Here is an 18777-nt window from a genome sequence, read left to right on the forward strand (position 1 = left end):
ATAGTAATCTGTAAAACAAACCCATTTCAGCACAATTGAAAATATCTGTTGAATTATAGTTATGGGAAATAACAAGTTGCTTTTCTTTTATCCATTCTTCAGCTACAGCATAATTTACATATCCCGATTCTCCTGAAAAAATTACCTGAGTTACAGAATGTTGCTTTTGAAACTTTGACAGCCATCCTTCACTTGCTTTGAAATCTTCAATATTCTATTATGTTGCAATTTCAGCAGCTTTCTTCCATATGAGAGGACCAGTTAAAGGAATATTGCTATTGTTTGCTGTACTGATTCATTTCACAATGTCTTTTTTGAGTTCAAGATGAGCTCCTCCTGTATGTTAAATGTTAAAAATTATTAAAACTAGCTAAGCATTCAGTGAATTAAGTAAGATTTTGAGATTTTGCTCTGGAGGTAATCTGGATGGGTGATCTAAAACGTACAATAAGAATGAAGAAAAACTAAGCATAATATGAAGTATTGTTTATTTATAAACAAAAAGTATTCATTAATAAAAGTAATTTTAGATTTGTTGTTTAAAATAAATTTCTTTTTAGGTTAAATTTTATTCTTATTGTCTCTGAGAATACAACAGCCAATCACTCTCCATAAGTATGCTATAGAATGTTCATATACTATATGAGTATAGTATACATACTCAATTGTTATTATAAAAAGAAATTTGTTAATATTGGGTTATTGTTTGGACCTAATTAAACAATTTTTTTATAATTTTATGTTTAATGTTTTCATAATGTTTTGATTGATTTACTACTGAATTTCAAATTTATTGATTACAGAATACTGATTTACTGTATCTTTGGTTTTTTATTGCACTTCTCAAGTTAAGAAAGCTTGTTGTATCTTCTCACTCTTTTTCTGTGTTTCAGCAACTGTTTGTTTATTCAAACTCTTATCTTGAGCAACATCAGCTTTACTTGCTACCACTTATTTCTTCTATTCTGGCAATCTTTTCACAAAACTTAGGTACCTTGCAAATGTCATGGTTTGGGATTGCTTGACATCCCAAAGGTATTTGAAAGTTATAAAGGAAATTATTAATTCCAAAGTATACAAATGCATACTGGACTATGAATTAGCAGAATTGATATAACAACATTTTGATGAAGAAGACATCTTCCAGCAGATATATCAAGATAGTTTTGCCAATCCCCAGATATGTATTTTGACATGGGATACAAAATCTGCTAATTGCAACCTGATCAAGATGGTGTGGAAGCTTGTAAAGCATACAATATGCAAATCAATCTATGCCCAACAACAGTGGATGCTCTAAAGAGCATTATTCAATGTATTTGGATAACTCCTCTATTGCAGATTTCCAGAAGTTGTACAGCTCAATGCCAAACAGATGTTGTGCACTGTTACATAGCGAAAGCTAACCAAACAGTAATTTTTAGAACTCGGGATCTTTCATCTTGTGATTATACAAACAATTCTGAATAGTTTTCAGAATATGCATGCTTTTCTAAATAATGTCTGATGACAATATAACCTGTTAATGTTATTTTCACTCCTGTTGCCATAAGTTTATACATTTGAATAAAATAACCAGCTATTTTTCATTTATATTTGAAATAATTTGAATAAAAATTATTTCAAATACATAATTCTTTATTTTTCACCTGTTCAATAAATACCATAACAAAAACACTGTCTTAAGTTATTTTTAGCTACTAAACATCAAGTGATTAATCAAACTTGCATTTATGCAAATAAATATGAATGTAGTAGTATAAGAAAATGCATTGAACATTTTGTTATTAATAAAATTTTTCCTTTAAAGAAATTTTATTTTACATAATTTGACTATCAAATTATGTAAAAATGAAGTTACCAGATTACGTAATTAAATCTCAGTAATTTTTAAATGAAATATTTACAATTTAATTTAAAAAGAAAAGCAAATTTGTGTGAGAAATATTTTTGCTGTAAGCAAAAGCATTTATCTTTAACTGAAAATTTATATATATAGCTTAATAAAAATGCTGCTATTTTTAGTCTTATAAATAAAGGGAAAAAATATAATGAAAACTGTTATTTTATATTTTGTTAATAAACAGCAATATCAAACTGATTAATATAATCTGATAATTTGATTAAAAGTATGTTTGTTTCATAGTAGCTTATCAATAAAACATTACAATTCATGACTGGCCAAGTTTTTAAATTAATTGTTAAATATACAATGATAAACTTCTAATTACTTAAATTCAATAAAGTAATCAATATGGTAACTCTTTCAGCAAATTAAAAATTATCCTTGGATATCTAAATTCATTTGAAAATTAAACATATGACAAAATTTTTCATCTTTTTAACAACCTTCTCTATCATCATAGTTTAATATTAGTCTACCATTGTAAAAAATGTGCAATCCATTAACTTTATTGCCATTCATAAAAGTTAAAAAATATTATGCTATTTATAAATGCTTAATAAAAAAAATTTAGAATTGCCTAGTTTCATCAGACTGGTAGAATATTTTGTATTCCAAAAATTTTGATACTTTTATGTGAAAAACTTGACAAATCTTGAAAAGATTAGGAAAAAACAAATCCAAATTTTAAAACTGAAAAGTTTTTTACTTAGTAGCATCAATAAAAATGGTCATTTTGATTGTTCACCTTATTTAGCATTAAATATTTCAACAAAAAATTGTGTGTTATACAACAATAATGGAAGAAATAAGAATATTTAATAAAAATATTAAAATATTTGCCCAGCAGAAATGGTAATTAACTACATGGTAAGATGAAAATTTAATTTATGAATTAATTAGGGATAATTGTTAAGCTTAAATTTCTTCATTCAGTTAAAGGTACTGTACATGTAAGCAGAGGAACAAATAACCAGCTCGTTATTGATTTAAATTGATACTAAATACGATAGGTACTGTATTTACTTGCATATAGGACGAGCTGTGACTTTAAAGATCAAAATAAAGAAAAGTAGATTTATTAATACAATTCTATTTCGTTTAATCACAAGAAAATATCAAATGAACATAAATGCACATATTGTCCTGCAAAAATTACTAGCATTTTAAACTTTAAGGAAAAATGAATACAATTTCTGTAATTACTCAGGATATATTTCTTCTTAATTGAAGTTCAGACTATTTACAAAAATTTTTGTAGTCTGAACTTCAATTAAGAAGAAATATAACCTGAGTAATTACAGAAATTGTATCCATATGCAAATTAAGTAAGGATAACTCGTAACTACCACCAGAGGACCTGAAGCAGTTAAAAAATGGATAAGGACAATGTGGTGAGAAGAATTCTTCATGTTTTTAATGTAAAGTGTCAGAACCTATAACAGAAGGCTGACACTTGATCGTTTTTAACATTGTGAACTTTTTTTACTTATTGTTTACCTTTGTTTCAAGAAGTATATTCTTAAAAAAAAACCATGTTAACTGTTACTTCTGGGGTTGTATAAAAAGGATTAAGATAGACTTGAAAATTTGATATTTTTGTAAATACAGTCAACCCCCCTATAAGACTGTTGATTTTTCCGTTTTATATGAATTCCATGTTGTACGAGTCACTTAGATTTTACAAATACGTGTGCCGGGCTGTGAACAGCTCACGTATTTGTAAAATCTAAGTGACTTGTACAACATGGAATTCATATAAAACGGAAAAATCAACAGTGTTATAGGGGGGGTCAACTGTAGTCTGAACTTCAATTAAGATAAATTTTGTTTCTTTTTTAAAAAAAATCTTATAAAATCATCAAAATAATTTGTTCATGTAAAACTGGACAATCTGGAACTTTTTTTTTTTTTTTGCCAATTCTTAACAGTCAAATCCACTTATGAGTTTCTCCGAATTCTGATTTTCGAATAATCATCTGTTTTCATGTGGGAATGGATTAAAACTTATATCAGGCTCCCGTGTGATTGTGGAATTTCAATCTGGAATTCAATTCAAAAGCTTTGCTTTTCCTATTGCTATTCATCTTTACTCCTGACAATACACAAGAACAATTCAAACAACTCAAATAAAATACTTATGCTTTTAAATACAAGAGGGTAAAAGCATCTGGTAAAAAATGCAAATACACAGTTCACAAAAATTATTTGCAAAAATGCAAAGAATCTTTGCTTGCATGTATAGGACAACCTAGGAATTCGAAGCTGTGATAAATGAATAAAAATCTCATCTTATATGTGAGTAAATACGGCAATTATTAAGATAGATTATCCATTAAACAAAAATTTAATCACATCACAAGCATATTGTTGAAGAAATTTATTATTCACATAATACCTTTTTTCACAAATAAATGAAATAGTATTTCTGCAACTATTGTATTATATACTGGTTTATATCATTCTTTTTAATCAGTTACGAAGCCTTGTGGTTTTTTGATATCAATATTCTATCTTTAAATTTATAAATGACAAAATGACATTATTACTAGTGATGTAACGAATATTCAGTTACTATTCAGTATTTGGCCTATTTTTCGCAATTCGGCCAAATACCTAAAAACAGGAGTAAGAAATAACAAAAAACACAGAAAATTAATCATTTTGGTATTTAGATTTAACGTTATCGGGCTAGTGTTGTTTGTATATATTTATTTATAATGCACAAAATAAAAAAATAAAAAAAAACATAATATTAATCACTTGTATTCACAATTTATAATTACAAAGATCAGCACACATACACACCTATTTGTTCGAGAATCATCGCACATCTGAACGTCTGACCCTGCTTATCCTTCTTTTTAAGCGCTCGTCTTTGCTCTTCCCTTTCTCTTTCCTCTATCGCTCTAGTCCATGTATGTCTATGCATACATGATAATATGCTCTCACGATACTTTCTATTCATCATTTTTCCGTCGTAGATTTCCCATTTTACAATTACGTGACTCATAGTCTGGTGATAATGGAGAAAAGAGACAGATAGGACATCGGTATAAGTCATAGTTATGATTTCACAGATTCGAGACAGCTTGGTAACCCAAATGGCCCCAGGCTGTCTCCTGTGCACGCTAAGTGACTTTCATTACAAGCATTTAACTTTCCGAAGCCTATGACAACAATTGCTTGGCATTGACAGCCGCGAATTTTACGCCAATAAGCTGCCTCGACTTGTTCAATTATGTTATCAACTCAATTTCATACTTATTTTCACATTTTCACTTCGCAATCCTTCTCTGTTCTTTTTCCATTATTTACATGTGTAAGTCATTTCATTGTTATCCACATTTGATATCATCATTTATCACAAACTGCCATGATATTCTTGTCTGTCTGCTACAACTGTCAAGAATTAACGTGATTGGCGAAGCGTAGTGGCAGCAGGCCAGTAGAGAGCAGGGTCCTTGCCATAATGCAGTTTGTGCACCAATTTTCCTACATGCGTTAATCAGGCCGAACAGTTTGGCCGAATATTCGGCTATTTGGCCATGCTCCTGGCTAAATATTCGGTATTCGGCCTGAGGTCGAATATACTATTCGTTGCAACACTAATTATTACTGTACTTTATTTTTCTCATTCATAATCAACGTAAAAAATTATTATAGCCTATATAATAACTTTTGTATAACAAACTTTATTTAATGTATTTCAAGAAATTTTTATTGATTTGTCATATTTGAAATAAACTTAATTAATAATCTATGTTAGTATATTTAATCCAATAAAAATAAACTATAAATACCTTGTGGCTTGAAATAGAACATTTTTGAGTTATATGGGCAAAGATATATCATGTCACCATCTTGTTTTTAAAGTACATTTATATAATAAAATACCACAAGGTATTAAAATTGAAGACAAATGTAATAATTTTAAATTTCTAATAGGCTATATGGTAAAACCCCATTAAGTTGACATTTAAGGAGTAAAAAACTTCCAACTTCAATTTACAGTTGAGTTAATGAGTTTAATACCAAAATTTCTCAATTTTTTTTTGTGACTGTATATTTCCCACTATCAAGCCTTTCCCTAAAAATCTGTTCACAGAATGATTGCAAAATTGTATAAAGTTTATAGCACTTTTGAGTGTGTTGTCAAGTAAAAGGATGTCAACATGAGGTTGTAATGGCATGGTGCTGTGTTCAGCATGGAGCCATATTATTTGTTTATCTTAATTATATAGTCTTCTCTTGGAATGTAAGAAAAAATGAAGATAATAGACCTTTCAAAGGGTAGACAGTATAAGGGAAAATAAGTTCAAGTTAAAAGTATGGACAATTTTGACTTAACAAGAGCATATTATATGGAAAACCCTATATACTGCATATAGGACTTGTAGGAGCTTCAAGTTAACGCAGTTCAACTTAGGTTTTACTGTAATAAATTTTAGGTCTTTCAATAATACCAAAAACATTTGTTATTAAATAGTTGGGGATTGCTGGATTTTTAAGAGTTTTATTATTTGATTAATATATTTTAGCATTGTTAAAGAAACTATGATATATAATTATAATATTCAAAAAGTGTAAGATTGGTAAAGTCAACAGATTCAACTTAATGTTCCAGATTTAAAAAAAAAAAAAAATGCAAAATTTGATTTGAATTTGAGATATAGATCAAATATCAAATATTCTTCTAAATCCAATCAAGCTCATATAACTAATATATTTAATGATTGATAGATCCATAGCATATATGCCCAAAATTGAAGGATAAATAAGAAGATTATACTTAGCACTCAATACATCATGTGATTTTACATTATTGTAAATATTCACAATTATAATTGATAATATTCCAATGGTATGTTTCAGTAATAAAATGCTGAAGTCATCCATTGTGAAATGAGAGAAAATTATTTAATTCAATTTCAACTAATCCTGTATTAATTTTGGATTTTCTTTTTTTTTGTTCTGGATCCAAACTTATTCTATAAACTAATATTAAACTTTTTTTAATCATTCTTTTATCATTAGTTTTCCTAGTTTATTCTAATATAAATTTCAATCATCTTTTAAAACCTAATTTATAGGAAGTTGGATAGCCAAGGCAAGTAATGACATCAACCAACTGTTCTACAGATCTAGAATCAAGTCCAGGTGTCTAGTCTCAAGCTATGCAAGTAACAATACAAATGTGTCAAGAACATCATTGTTACTAACTTGTTTATTTGAGAACATTAATGGAATAAGTTTGTGACATGTGACACTCCCAAACATTCTTGTTATTCACATAGCTCGAGAGTAGGCACCCAGGAAATTTTTCTGGAAAGTCTCTATCCTGAATATGTCAGGCCTTGTTCCTTAACATCCATCCAATATTGTGAGTCTTGAATGAAAAGAGAAAAGAGAAAAAAGAAAGCAAAACTTGTCATGTTTTTTTTGTGGGCACTCACGCTTGCAAAAAAGAAAAAAAACTTAAAAAAAATCTAGCTTATGAATCCTCATAGTTTGATGTATATTAATTTAAAGTTAATTACATGAATTTTGACAATAGTTTTTAACATCAATAAACATTGCCACAAGGTCAATATAGTACTGTATCATACTATAAAATTGTTTTGAATAAATACAATTTTTACTTACTATTTCTAAACTAAATGAAAGTTCTCAGAATTATTGGAGCATTATAAATTACTATTATACAGAACATAACTATGAAAATGTATGTTCAATTCAAAAGAAAGTATCAATTCAATATCTAGATATTAAAGCAACTAGAAGCAGTTTATAACAAAAGTATAAATATACCTGTTTTTTTTTTTAAATTAATTTAAATTTAATTCATTATTTAGCAATAAAAGTTTTATAAGATAATTTCATGTATTAATTAAATTATTTATACAAGGTTTTATCATCAGTAAAATAATTACATCATTACACAATTTTTTAGATTTTGACTCTAACAAAATTATAAACACAGTATTAAGAAATAACAATTAAAAATTGTTTTAATATTTTGTAACCCCACCTTTTGATGAAATTAGTTGAAATATTCTATCTGGCATCGAGTTTACTAATTTCTTCTTCAGTTAGTGCATCCCATGCTTCCATATTGGCCAACTTTAGTTCATTCACATTGTTATACTGCTTGTTTCCTCCATAAACAGCATTGATTTTCAATGGGATTCATATCTGGACTTCTAGATGGCCAATTAATTACCTCATTTTTTTCTTTTTCAAACCATTGTTTTGTTGATTTTGAGGTATGTAGCGAAGCATTGTCCCATTGCAATTTCCAGTTACTTCTACCAATTAATGGCCCAAAAGTAAGTTGTCATAGAGCATCTTTTGATAATTTTCAGAGTTCATTTTACCACTAATAAAAACAATGTCAATCTTACCACCATATCCAAAACCCACCCACACCATTACTGCTCTTCCTCTGTGCTGTCTACTATTTTCACTTTTTCATTCTTTCTTAAGTCATACCAGTAACTTGAAAAGCCATCTGGTCCATCTAAATTCCATTTTGTTTAATCTGTAAATACTATTTGATGCCATTCTGTAATCCAAGAATTTTTTCTTTTGCCCATTGAAGTCTAGCTAATTGATGCCATTTGGTTAATTTTGGTTTACATTTCATTTTTTTGAAATCTATATTTTGATTATTATTTAGAGTTCTCCAAATAGTCACATGTATAATACTTTGGTTGTTAGAGCAGCCGTAGCTTGTCTCGTCGACATGTTTTTGTTTGCTATTAATTGAAATACCTGGTGTCTTTCTCCATCAGTCAGGCTTTTAGGACAACCAGATCACTTAATTTTTCCATATCGTTGTTTTTGTCATAAAACATGTCTTACAGCAGACAGAACAATTCACAGTAGCTGCTACTCGTCTTAATGACTCACTAGATCCATATAGTAAACAGATTTCACAAATTTCCCGTTCTGTTAGACTGCAACCACGAGAAATCCTTTAAAATCCCTTCAAAATTTCTAAATACTATTTAAATTGCCACCATATTTAATTTAAAATCTATTACTGCCTTCTATTGTTAATAATAATAAGAGCAACTTAAATTATCATATATTTTTAGTCATTTTTGAGCCTGCATTTATAATTTTGTTACAGTCAAAAGTTAAAACATTGAAATAACTTAAACTAGTAGTCATTTTAACATAAAAATTTACCAAAATACATTAAATTATATTTAAAATCTGTATCTGTAATTTTTATAGGTTTTTAAACTAAAATTTAAAAAACAAATATGTTTATACTTTTGTTACAGGCTGTACTTTTATATACTTATTGGATATACTTCGTATACAAGCACGATGTTTTTTTATATCAGAAAAATTGCACACGGGATATACAATCAATTCTATTATATTCTGTCAATACAAGTTCTAGCCTTATCTACAAGAAGTTTTTGCACGCCCCACACTCGCCAATCAACACTAAATTTCGTGCCAATCTTCTCCGGGTGGCCCATGCAGCCGAATACTACATAAAACGCGAACACAAGTACATATTTTATGTAAAATGTACAGTACATACATAAATTCGTTACCGAAATTCCTTTTATTAAATTTTAAAACTTAAAACTAACAACACAAATTGTAAAAATCATTAGAATAAAAATATAAACAAAATAGAAATATTTTAAATTTGCTTATTTTAAATTTAAAACATTGAAGCGAAATACAATTAGAGAAAACAGATGTCAATTGAAATGACAGCTAGATCTTAACGGTTTCAGTCTTTTAACACCAAAGACACACTATTTTATTATTATTTTTTTTAATCGCGAAAGGTTTTTAAATTACTCGAAATCCCGACTTCCTCCAATTGTAATAAAATAAATGAGCATTTATCGATATTTTTCCACAGTAAAATCTTTTAAAATATCTTTGTTTTCAGTCGAATATGTATTAAAGACAAACAACAAGAAAATTCGTTATCGTCCAGAGAACAAAGGTTTAATTAAGCCTTCTCGGTTCTGGGCAAAATTCTTAATATCGTTAAGGAGTAAACAAAAAGCAAATTTATAATTCGATTAGACAAATGAAATTTTATTAAAACTTTCTACGCCATCGTTAATTATTTTTCTTAAATATTTATTAGAGTCCCACCTGGAGACCATCCTTCTTGAGTTTTTGATGTTTCCGAATTCAATTCCATTTTATCGTCTGCCATCTTCACTTCTTCAGCGCGTTCCACATCCATTCGATCATATTAAACAGCGCCCTCTTGCCGTTTACGAAAAATATTACACCGAATAAGTTATATAATGTTTTTTTTTTTTTTTAAATACTTTCTAATTAACGATTTTATATAATTATATCGACGTATCGTTCCAAATTTTGTATTCGTAAATGTCTGTAGTAAGTTATAACTATAATACAGTACGTAAATAATAATAACTGATTACGCCATAATAAACGTTTTGACAAGTTTCGACTTGTACTAAACAGAAGAAATAGTATTTGAAATATACAGTTGAATAATTTATATATTAATTTTAAAAAATTATTATTATTATTATTATTTTCCTACTTTTCTCATTTATCTAGTTTTGAATATCGAACGGATCTTCTCAAAAAGTCCATTTCTGTGGATTCTAATTTAGATTTAAATTTTGAATTTAATAGAGGAGAAGGTGGTATTATGGAACACTGCGGGTATTATGGAACCACCTCATTTCGAACTGATAATAAAGGCAAACTGTAGCGTAATGTGCCTGAACTGAACTAGGCAGACATCCATAGCAAGGGAAAACCCCGTTTTACTTCAGTTAAACAGTTGTCGGTATTTAATCAGCAAATTTGTTTTTTTCAAAATTCGCAAGTTTTGAATGCTAAGTGAATTTAATTATTTTTAAAATATAAATCGTGTAGTTGTAGGTTCACTGGTGCATGTATTCCGTTCCAGAGACTTAGGGGTACATATTAATCTGTGTGATGTTCACGTTTTTTAAATTTTGGTCTCGACAGACATAAGTTAATTCGAGATGGCGATGCGTGAAATACGGACCCCATTGGTGCTTTTACAGTAATATGGAACTCAACTCCTCCGAACTTTCTATTTGCAAGCAGACATTCCTCCAGAGCAATTTGTGAAAAAGACACTAGGTAGAAAGCCAATTCTTCCCGAGAATATCGAAAAAGAGCTGCTGGAATATATATTGTTGATGGAGGTCATATTTTTCTATTATAAAAGCATTTTTGCGATAAAATACATTGGAGTAAATAATTTTGTAATTATTTAACATTTTTTGTCCTTTCCTATTTGTTTTTGGCTACATTAAAGCATTTTTTTGAAAATATACAGTAAGGTTCCATATTACCACCCGATTTTCTCTAAGCCTACTTTCGGACTTTTTGTACAAAAGCCTTCAAAAACCATACTTATAATTATACTAGCGAAAAATCCAATTAGGAACATTTAGTTTACTAGTTACCGGTACTTTTCGCACAAAAACTGTAGGTGTAGTTATGATACTTTGTTTACAATTCACTAAAATGTAATTGGGGTTCCATAATACCACCTTTTCCTCTACTCATTTCTACTCCATATGTTATCACACTTAGTACTAATGATTTTTATATGTTTATTTTTGTTGTTTTAGAGATTTGTTCATCCCACAAGATTCCATTTAGCATTTTTATCATAGATCTTCCTTTCATAATTTTGTCGGTAATTTCAATTTCCATCCGACCATCATTAGTAATTTTTGTTCCTAAATATATAAATTCATCACATCCTTTAATCAGTTCAATTTTTCCATTTCCTTCAAAACTAAATTATGTATGTCTTCAGTTCTAATTACCATATAATTAGTTTTTCCCATATTTATATTTAGTCCCCAGTTATTGTATTCTTCTTTCAGCTTTTTTGTCTTATATGTTAAATAATCATAATCGTCAGCTATAACTAATTGGTCATCTGCAAATAATAATGTACTGTATATACAGTATTGTATCCAATCCTATTAGACCCAAACTACTACATTTTCTCTTCCATATTTCCATAGCCTTTTGAATGTAAATTTTAAATGATTAAAAATGACAGAGGAGGATTGTCGAGACAGTACAGAATGGAGAAGAAAAATTTGGGCACAGGAAGATGCTTAAGCATTATTAACCTGCACAATAATAATACAAGTATAAAAAAAAATTATATGTAATAAGTGCTATATAAGCTTAAACGAATGAAATGAGTGTTTTCTTCGTCGCCAGGGAAATTACAAACTTTAAGTAATGATAATCACATTGATGCGTGGTTTTTTACAACTATTCAAATTATAAATATTGTACTTAATTGATCTACGCTTCCAAACATTTTTTGTAAAAAATAAAATGGATACTGTACGGTACTGTCGATGGTAAAAATAAATCGACGATCTACAATGTTAAATAATTAAAAAAATTGTTTGGTGCTATCTGTTACGACATTTTATTTAAAAAGTTTTATATTGTGCAAAGTTTTCACAAACAAACCATAACTACGAATAATTATTTATTGTGACATCGTCATAATGCCGGGCTGCAATATTTAATCATATTTTTAATTAATTTAATTAAAAATATATGCTCTCCACCTCAAATTAGCAGTGTCTTGCCCCTGTACATCATACTTTTCCTTTAACAATTGAGTGGTGCCGCTCATCTATTAACTGCTTTTGGAAGAGGAAGTTTTGAATTGAAAAAACGTGACTTCCTGTTTGCATCCGAAGTTCATATATAGTTAATTGATGTCTCCTGTCCATATCCATATAAGGTTTCCATATCTGGTCTCGGATTTCATCTAACTTCATTTCTGACATGAGAAAATTTGGAAATAAATGTAGCATTCCTTCGAAAGCAAAATTGCTGCGTTGTAAATAATGAAGACATAAAGAAAAATTCTTAGCCGTCAGAAAAGAAAATACGAGGGCTATTTTTTAAATAAGGTCCGTTTTTTAATAAGAAAAAAAATACTGTAAATATCATTAAAATATATTTTTTCCCATATTCTACATACATTTATCTACTTTTTTACATAATTTCCATTTTTGTTCAAACATTTGTCATACCGCTCAAAAACATTTTTAATTCTGATTTCAAAAAAATCTGCCGCCTGCCGAAGACATTAGGCCACGCCGCTTGTCTTGTATGGCATGGCGGAGTTTTCTAAGGTCACACAATAAGCATCAGAATTGATTGATGTGCCTCTTGGCATAAAATCTACTGACAAAGTAATTTTCCTGCCCCGAAAGACAGTTATCATGATCTTTCGTGCTGAAATCGAATAACAAATCGTATCGAAAATTGAGTCGGCGGGCGACTCAATTTTCTTAAACATTATATACTTCTACAGTTCAGCACACAGACAGACGATACGGCTGCCAATGCCATCTAAACACGCTCAAAGCATGCTGAAAGCAGATGCTCATGCACACTGCTGCAATCGCGCATCATTCTCACTCATATTCACAAACGGATCTTATTTAAAAAATAACCCTCGTATAATGCCGTGAGATACGAGCAAAAGTTTCAAAAAGTTCGATCAACACTCGCGGACCAAGTCGAACGGAAGTGTCAAATTAATTAATCCATCAAATTAAGAATTTAGGGGAGAGATCTTTCTTAAAAGCCAAAAGTTCAAAGAGAAAGAACGGTGACTTCTTCCCGGCTCTGTGTTGTCTCGGACTTTATTTTCGTTCCGCCTTATTATAAAGGTTTTTCGGTATTTTTAATATTAACTTTATCCAGTTTGATGTTGCATTAAAACGCAAAACGTGCAACCACCGACAAATCTCTCCGTAAAAGCCAAATAATATTGAGCAAAATAAATCGAAATCTTAAGAAATTGATGGCCGAAAATGGACGAAAAAGATATTTATTCGAACGAATTTCGTGCGATTTTCGGACATGGTCAATCGAGACGTAGAATTTAAGAAGATCGTCTTTTACCTCTCCACGGTGGACATTCTGCAAATAATAATGTTTATTACAGTATTGTCTCCGAACATTAGACCCATACTACTACATTAGCGAGGTTGCGGCAGAAGTTTTCATCTCTCAAACGTGAACGCCGAACGTCGTGAGAATTTATCAAATTCCGAACACAAAAGAATGATTGAAGCAAAATTTAAAAAAAAAAATTGATTTTTTTTTAAATTATAATTTTTTCGAAATTCGAACATTGTTGACGCGTCTTTTAACGTTTGTTCGAAATCCGTCACACATGACGATTCGCAGTTCGATTGTGTTTCTGCTTGGAGTCGGACGTGTTTTTGTTGAGCTCGTGAAATGTGTTTCTTCGAGTCCCCGCTATTCCAACGTCTCTTCGGGCGTGGTACTAATCCCACAGACTCGTTCCAGCGCCGTCCGAGGAACCCCCTCCCTCCGACGCCGGAACCGCCTCAAAAACCGCACCAACCTCTTCATTCTGTAAAAAAAAAAAAAAAAAAAAAAAAAAAAACAAATTGCAATTAGTTGAGTGAAAACAAAAGTCTAAACAAACCTCTTGAAAAATTTCAGAAATTTTCGACAAAAAACACAGGAGAAACATCTTAAAGACAGAATCAAAATATTATAAATGCTGTCATTGAACAACCTTTAACTAATGCGGCATTTCCGAAACGAACGAAAATTTCAATTAGGGGCTGTTCATAAATTACGTCCTCACTTTTCTTGAAATTTTTACTCTACATTTCCCTCTTGTCCCATTTTGTCCAAGTTTCAGTAACACTTTTCCCTCTTCGAACCTACAACAAAAATTAACTTTTTCTTAAATCCTTTATTACTTTACTTTACTCCGCCCGCGAGGATTTTGCAAGCAGGATTTTTCAAGAGGTTTCTTTAGACTAAAGAAAGGTGAAAATTAGTGTTGCAAAGAATACCGAATATTCGGCCAGGAACGTGGCCGAATAGCCGAATATTCGGCCAAACTATTCGGCTTGATTAATTTAACGCACGTACGAAAATTAGCGCGCAAACCGCATTATGGCAAGGACCCTGCTCTCTATTGGTCCACTGTCACTACGCTTCGCCAATCGCGTTAATTCTTGACAGTTCAAACAAGAGAGTCATGGCAGTATGTGATAAGTGATGATATCAAACGTAGATAACAATGAAATGACCTACACGTGTAAATAACGGAAGAAGAACAGAGAAGGACCGCAAAGTGAAAATGTGAAAATAAATATGAAATTGAGTTGATAACATAAGTTATCAACTCAATAAGTTAATAATATCAGCTTATTGAGTTATCAACTCAAGAAGCTGCTTCGAACAAGTCGAGGCAGCTTTTTGGCGCGAAATTCGCGGCCGTCAATGCCAAACAATTGTTGTCATAGACTTCGGAAATCTAAATGCTTGTAATGAAAGTCACTTAGCGTGCACGGGCGAAAGCCTGGGGTCGTTCGGGCTACCAAGCTGTTTCGAATCTGTGAAATCATAATGTGACTTATACCGACGTCCTATCTGTCTCTTTTCTCCGTTATCACCAGGCTATGAGTCACGTAATTGTAAAATGGGAAATCTACGACGAAAAAGTGACGAATCGAAAGTATCGTCAGGACGTATTATGTTGTATGCATAGGCATACGTGGACTAGAGCGATAAAGGAAAGCGAAAGGGAAGAGCAAAGACGAGCGCTTAAAAAGAAGGATAAGCTGGGTTACACCCTCAGATGTGCGACGATTCTCCAACGAATAGGTGTGTACTGTACGTGTGCTGATCTTTGTAATTATAAATTGTGAATACAAGTGATTAATATTATGTTTTTTTTTTTATTTTTATTTTGTGCATTATAAATAAATATATACAAACAACACTAACCCGATAACATTAAATCTAAATACCAAAATGATTAATTTACTGTGTTTTTGTTATTTCTTACTTCTGTTTTTAGGTATTCGGTATTCGTCCGAATAGCGAAAAATAGGCCGAATACAGAATAGTAACCGAATATTCGTTACATCACTAGTGAAAATAGTTGTTTCTGGTGATTGGACATGACAAGCAGTGAAGATATGATTAGTATCTGTGATGTAATTTTTACTTTATTAAATTGCTACTTTTTTATTAAAAGGTTCAGCACGATAACCTTGCACCGGACCCCGCTATTTCTCGGGCCGGCCCTACTAGATGAAAGATACTAGAAGCCATTGTCTACTCGTACCAAAGGCGTAAGCAAGCCCATTATGGGTTCGGCCAGGTCCACAATGGGGCGGCCGAGTAATGAGGACGGGGCTCGACATATCCGGACATACAAAATAAACGATAAATTTTCGATGAACTACGTATTCGTTGATCGAGAAAGCTAAACACTTTATTCATCGGACACTTTGAATCCTGAATTGCAATAATAAACGACACTTTTAGCCCGCGACTATGAATTAGACAGAGTTAGATAACCTAATAAATAGGATTTAACAATTTGGAGGGCTTATCACACCAAGGCCGACAGAAAGAAGGACTAGATCTTTTACAAAAATGTTAGTCTTTAATAAGTACATTTCAAATTTAGGTAAGGATGCATTTCGAGTACAAGGACCCCTCATCAGCTTACAAACACACGGCACCAACATAATAATCATAACACTAATAGTTAACCAATATCTAATATATACAGTGCACTGTATTTACAATTTTTAATATAACCCATATACAGTACTGAAGAACTAAAACTATTGAGCATAAAATTTTCCAATACAATAACAATGTGATATATCATATTATTTGGGATTAATAAATGTCTTATTTTCTCCCACATTTTCTAAATTCTGGTAGACGGTTCCATTATTAATAATAAAATATTGTTAAGTATATTAAACCAAAAAGAGAGGGAATCTAACAACGAACTTACTATTATTAAAATACAGTCGACTCCCCTGTAACACTGTTGATAATTCAGTTTTATATGAATTCCATGTTGTACGAGTCACTTAGATTTTACAAATACGTGTGCCGGGCTGTGAACGGCTCACGTATTTGTAAAATCTAAGTGACTCGTGGCGCTGTCTTCAAAGAGATAAAGAATGGAATTTTTCTGCTCCTGCATTTTTAAAGTTTTTTCCTATAATTCTTATTATTTGTTATAAGTGTTATACATTTTTTGAAAGCGTTATTTATAACGAACAAGAATATGTTAAGTTTGTACAATTTGGATACTCCTCTCTGAAATTACACGTTTTTGAAACTTCCGGTTATTCGGGCTTGATTTTCCGGACTATCTCAACCGTTCAACCGGAACCTGATCTAGTGGCTTACTCGCACTACTTAAGTGAGTACATGTTTCAAATTTTGGGGTTCCAGGCCCGGTATTTAAGGAGTTATTAACCACTTCCTGTTATTTTTCGGCAAGCCGTAACTCGTTTCCGGTGGGCTATATCCGAATAATTTCCAGTCGCTTCTTAGAAGACATCAAATGTGAATTTATCCCAAAATTTCACAAGTATAGCTTTAATAGTTTTTAAATTATTGATGTTCTATGAAATCTTTAATTTTCAACATTGACCTCTACTACTAGAATTTTCTAGAACATTTCACGGAAGTTGTATTTTCTCTGTTTCTATTAATAATTTCCTATACATATCATTTATTTCTAGATTCGTCTGGAGTAGAGGAAGACGTTGCACATAATTATAAGCTAACAAAATTAATATATTAGACGATATTAATATTTTAAGATAAAATTTATTATTTTCTTCAGTATGGAATCTGAAATACAAATATTCCATGATACTGCTTATGGTATTTATGACGAGATTAAGAGATATTCCCTGCAAAATCGAAATGCTAAATTTGGGGTAGAGTGTCATTTAACATATATATTGACACAATTCACCAGAATTATAGAATTAGCAGAATCTACTCTTAAGAATAATAATTTAGTTGAACGAACACTTTCAAAGTTAGTTACTAAAGAGGATTTGCAAGACTTTAAAGATGCTCAATTTGATGAATCTAAAGAAATTCTAATGGATATTCAATCCGCAGTACATAACCAAAGGAAAACTACTTCTGACAGTGTTGCTGGCGAAAAAGTTCCTAGCACCCTTAGTTATAGAGATACCCTACTAAAAGGAATAAAACCAACCTTACCTGCAAATGAACCACCTCCACCAGAATACACAGTTTTGGTATATAGTGATAAAGTCGGTGCCACTTGTGATGAAACTAAACGTAATCTAACTAATAACGTGCAACCTGATAAACTTGGCATAGGGATACGTAGAATAAGGAAGATTAGGAATGGAGGACTTGCAATTGATTTAAGCCATAAGAATGAGGTAGGCTATTTTAAAGAGAATGTTGAACAAGTTCCTGGCTTGGTTTCCAGACTGCCGAAAAAGCGACTTCCACTAATCAAAATTGCTTCCGTTCCTAAAGGTATCAATAAAGACGATCTCATATTAGATATCTTTGAGCAAAACGTGTACCTTCTAGAAACTTTTACTGATCGCACTTTTGCTGAACATGCTACTATTAGATTTCCGCTTAAAGAAAAGAATGAAAATTATCTTTCATGGATTCTAGAGGTATCTCCACAGGTTAGGGAGAAATTAGTAAAGGCAGGGAAAATTCATCTTCTTTGGTCGACGTGTCAAGTTTTTGACTTTTTTCCTATTACTCAATGTTATCGTTGCTTATCTTTTGGTCACATAGCAAAAAATTGTACCTCAACAGACAATGTGTGTAGTCATTGTAATGAGAATCATCTATATAAAAACTGCCAGAACAAACATAATTCACCAAAGTGTGCCAATTGTTTACGAGAAAACAGAGCACATAACTGTCATAATACAATGGATAAAACTTGTCCAGTATATCTTAAGGAAAAAACCAAATTCCAACAAAGGATTAATTATCATATATAG

General features: G+C 30.9%; 1 protein-coding gene across 1 annotated transcript; it reads left to right on the forward strand.

The window, feature by feature from the left end:
- Window positions 1–17610: 17610 nt before the first annotated feature.
- LOC111642063 lies at window positions 17611–18777 on the forward strand. Its single transcript, XM_023388364.1, has one exon. The coding sequence runs from the start codon at window positions 17611–17613 to the stop codon at window positions 18775–18777; it is 1167 nt and encodes a 388-aa protein (XP_023244132.1).

This window comes from Centruroides sculpturatus, unplaced genomic scaffold (genome assembly GCF_000671375.1).
Source record: "Centruroides sculpturatus isolate CEXI.00-Female unplaced genomic scaffold, Cexi_2.0 scaffold18, whole genome shotgun sequence".
Lineage (NCBI taxonomy): Eukaryota > Metazoa > Arthropoda > Arachnida > Scorpiones > Buthidae > Centruroides > Centruroides sculpturatus.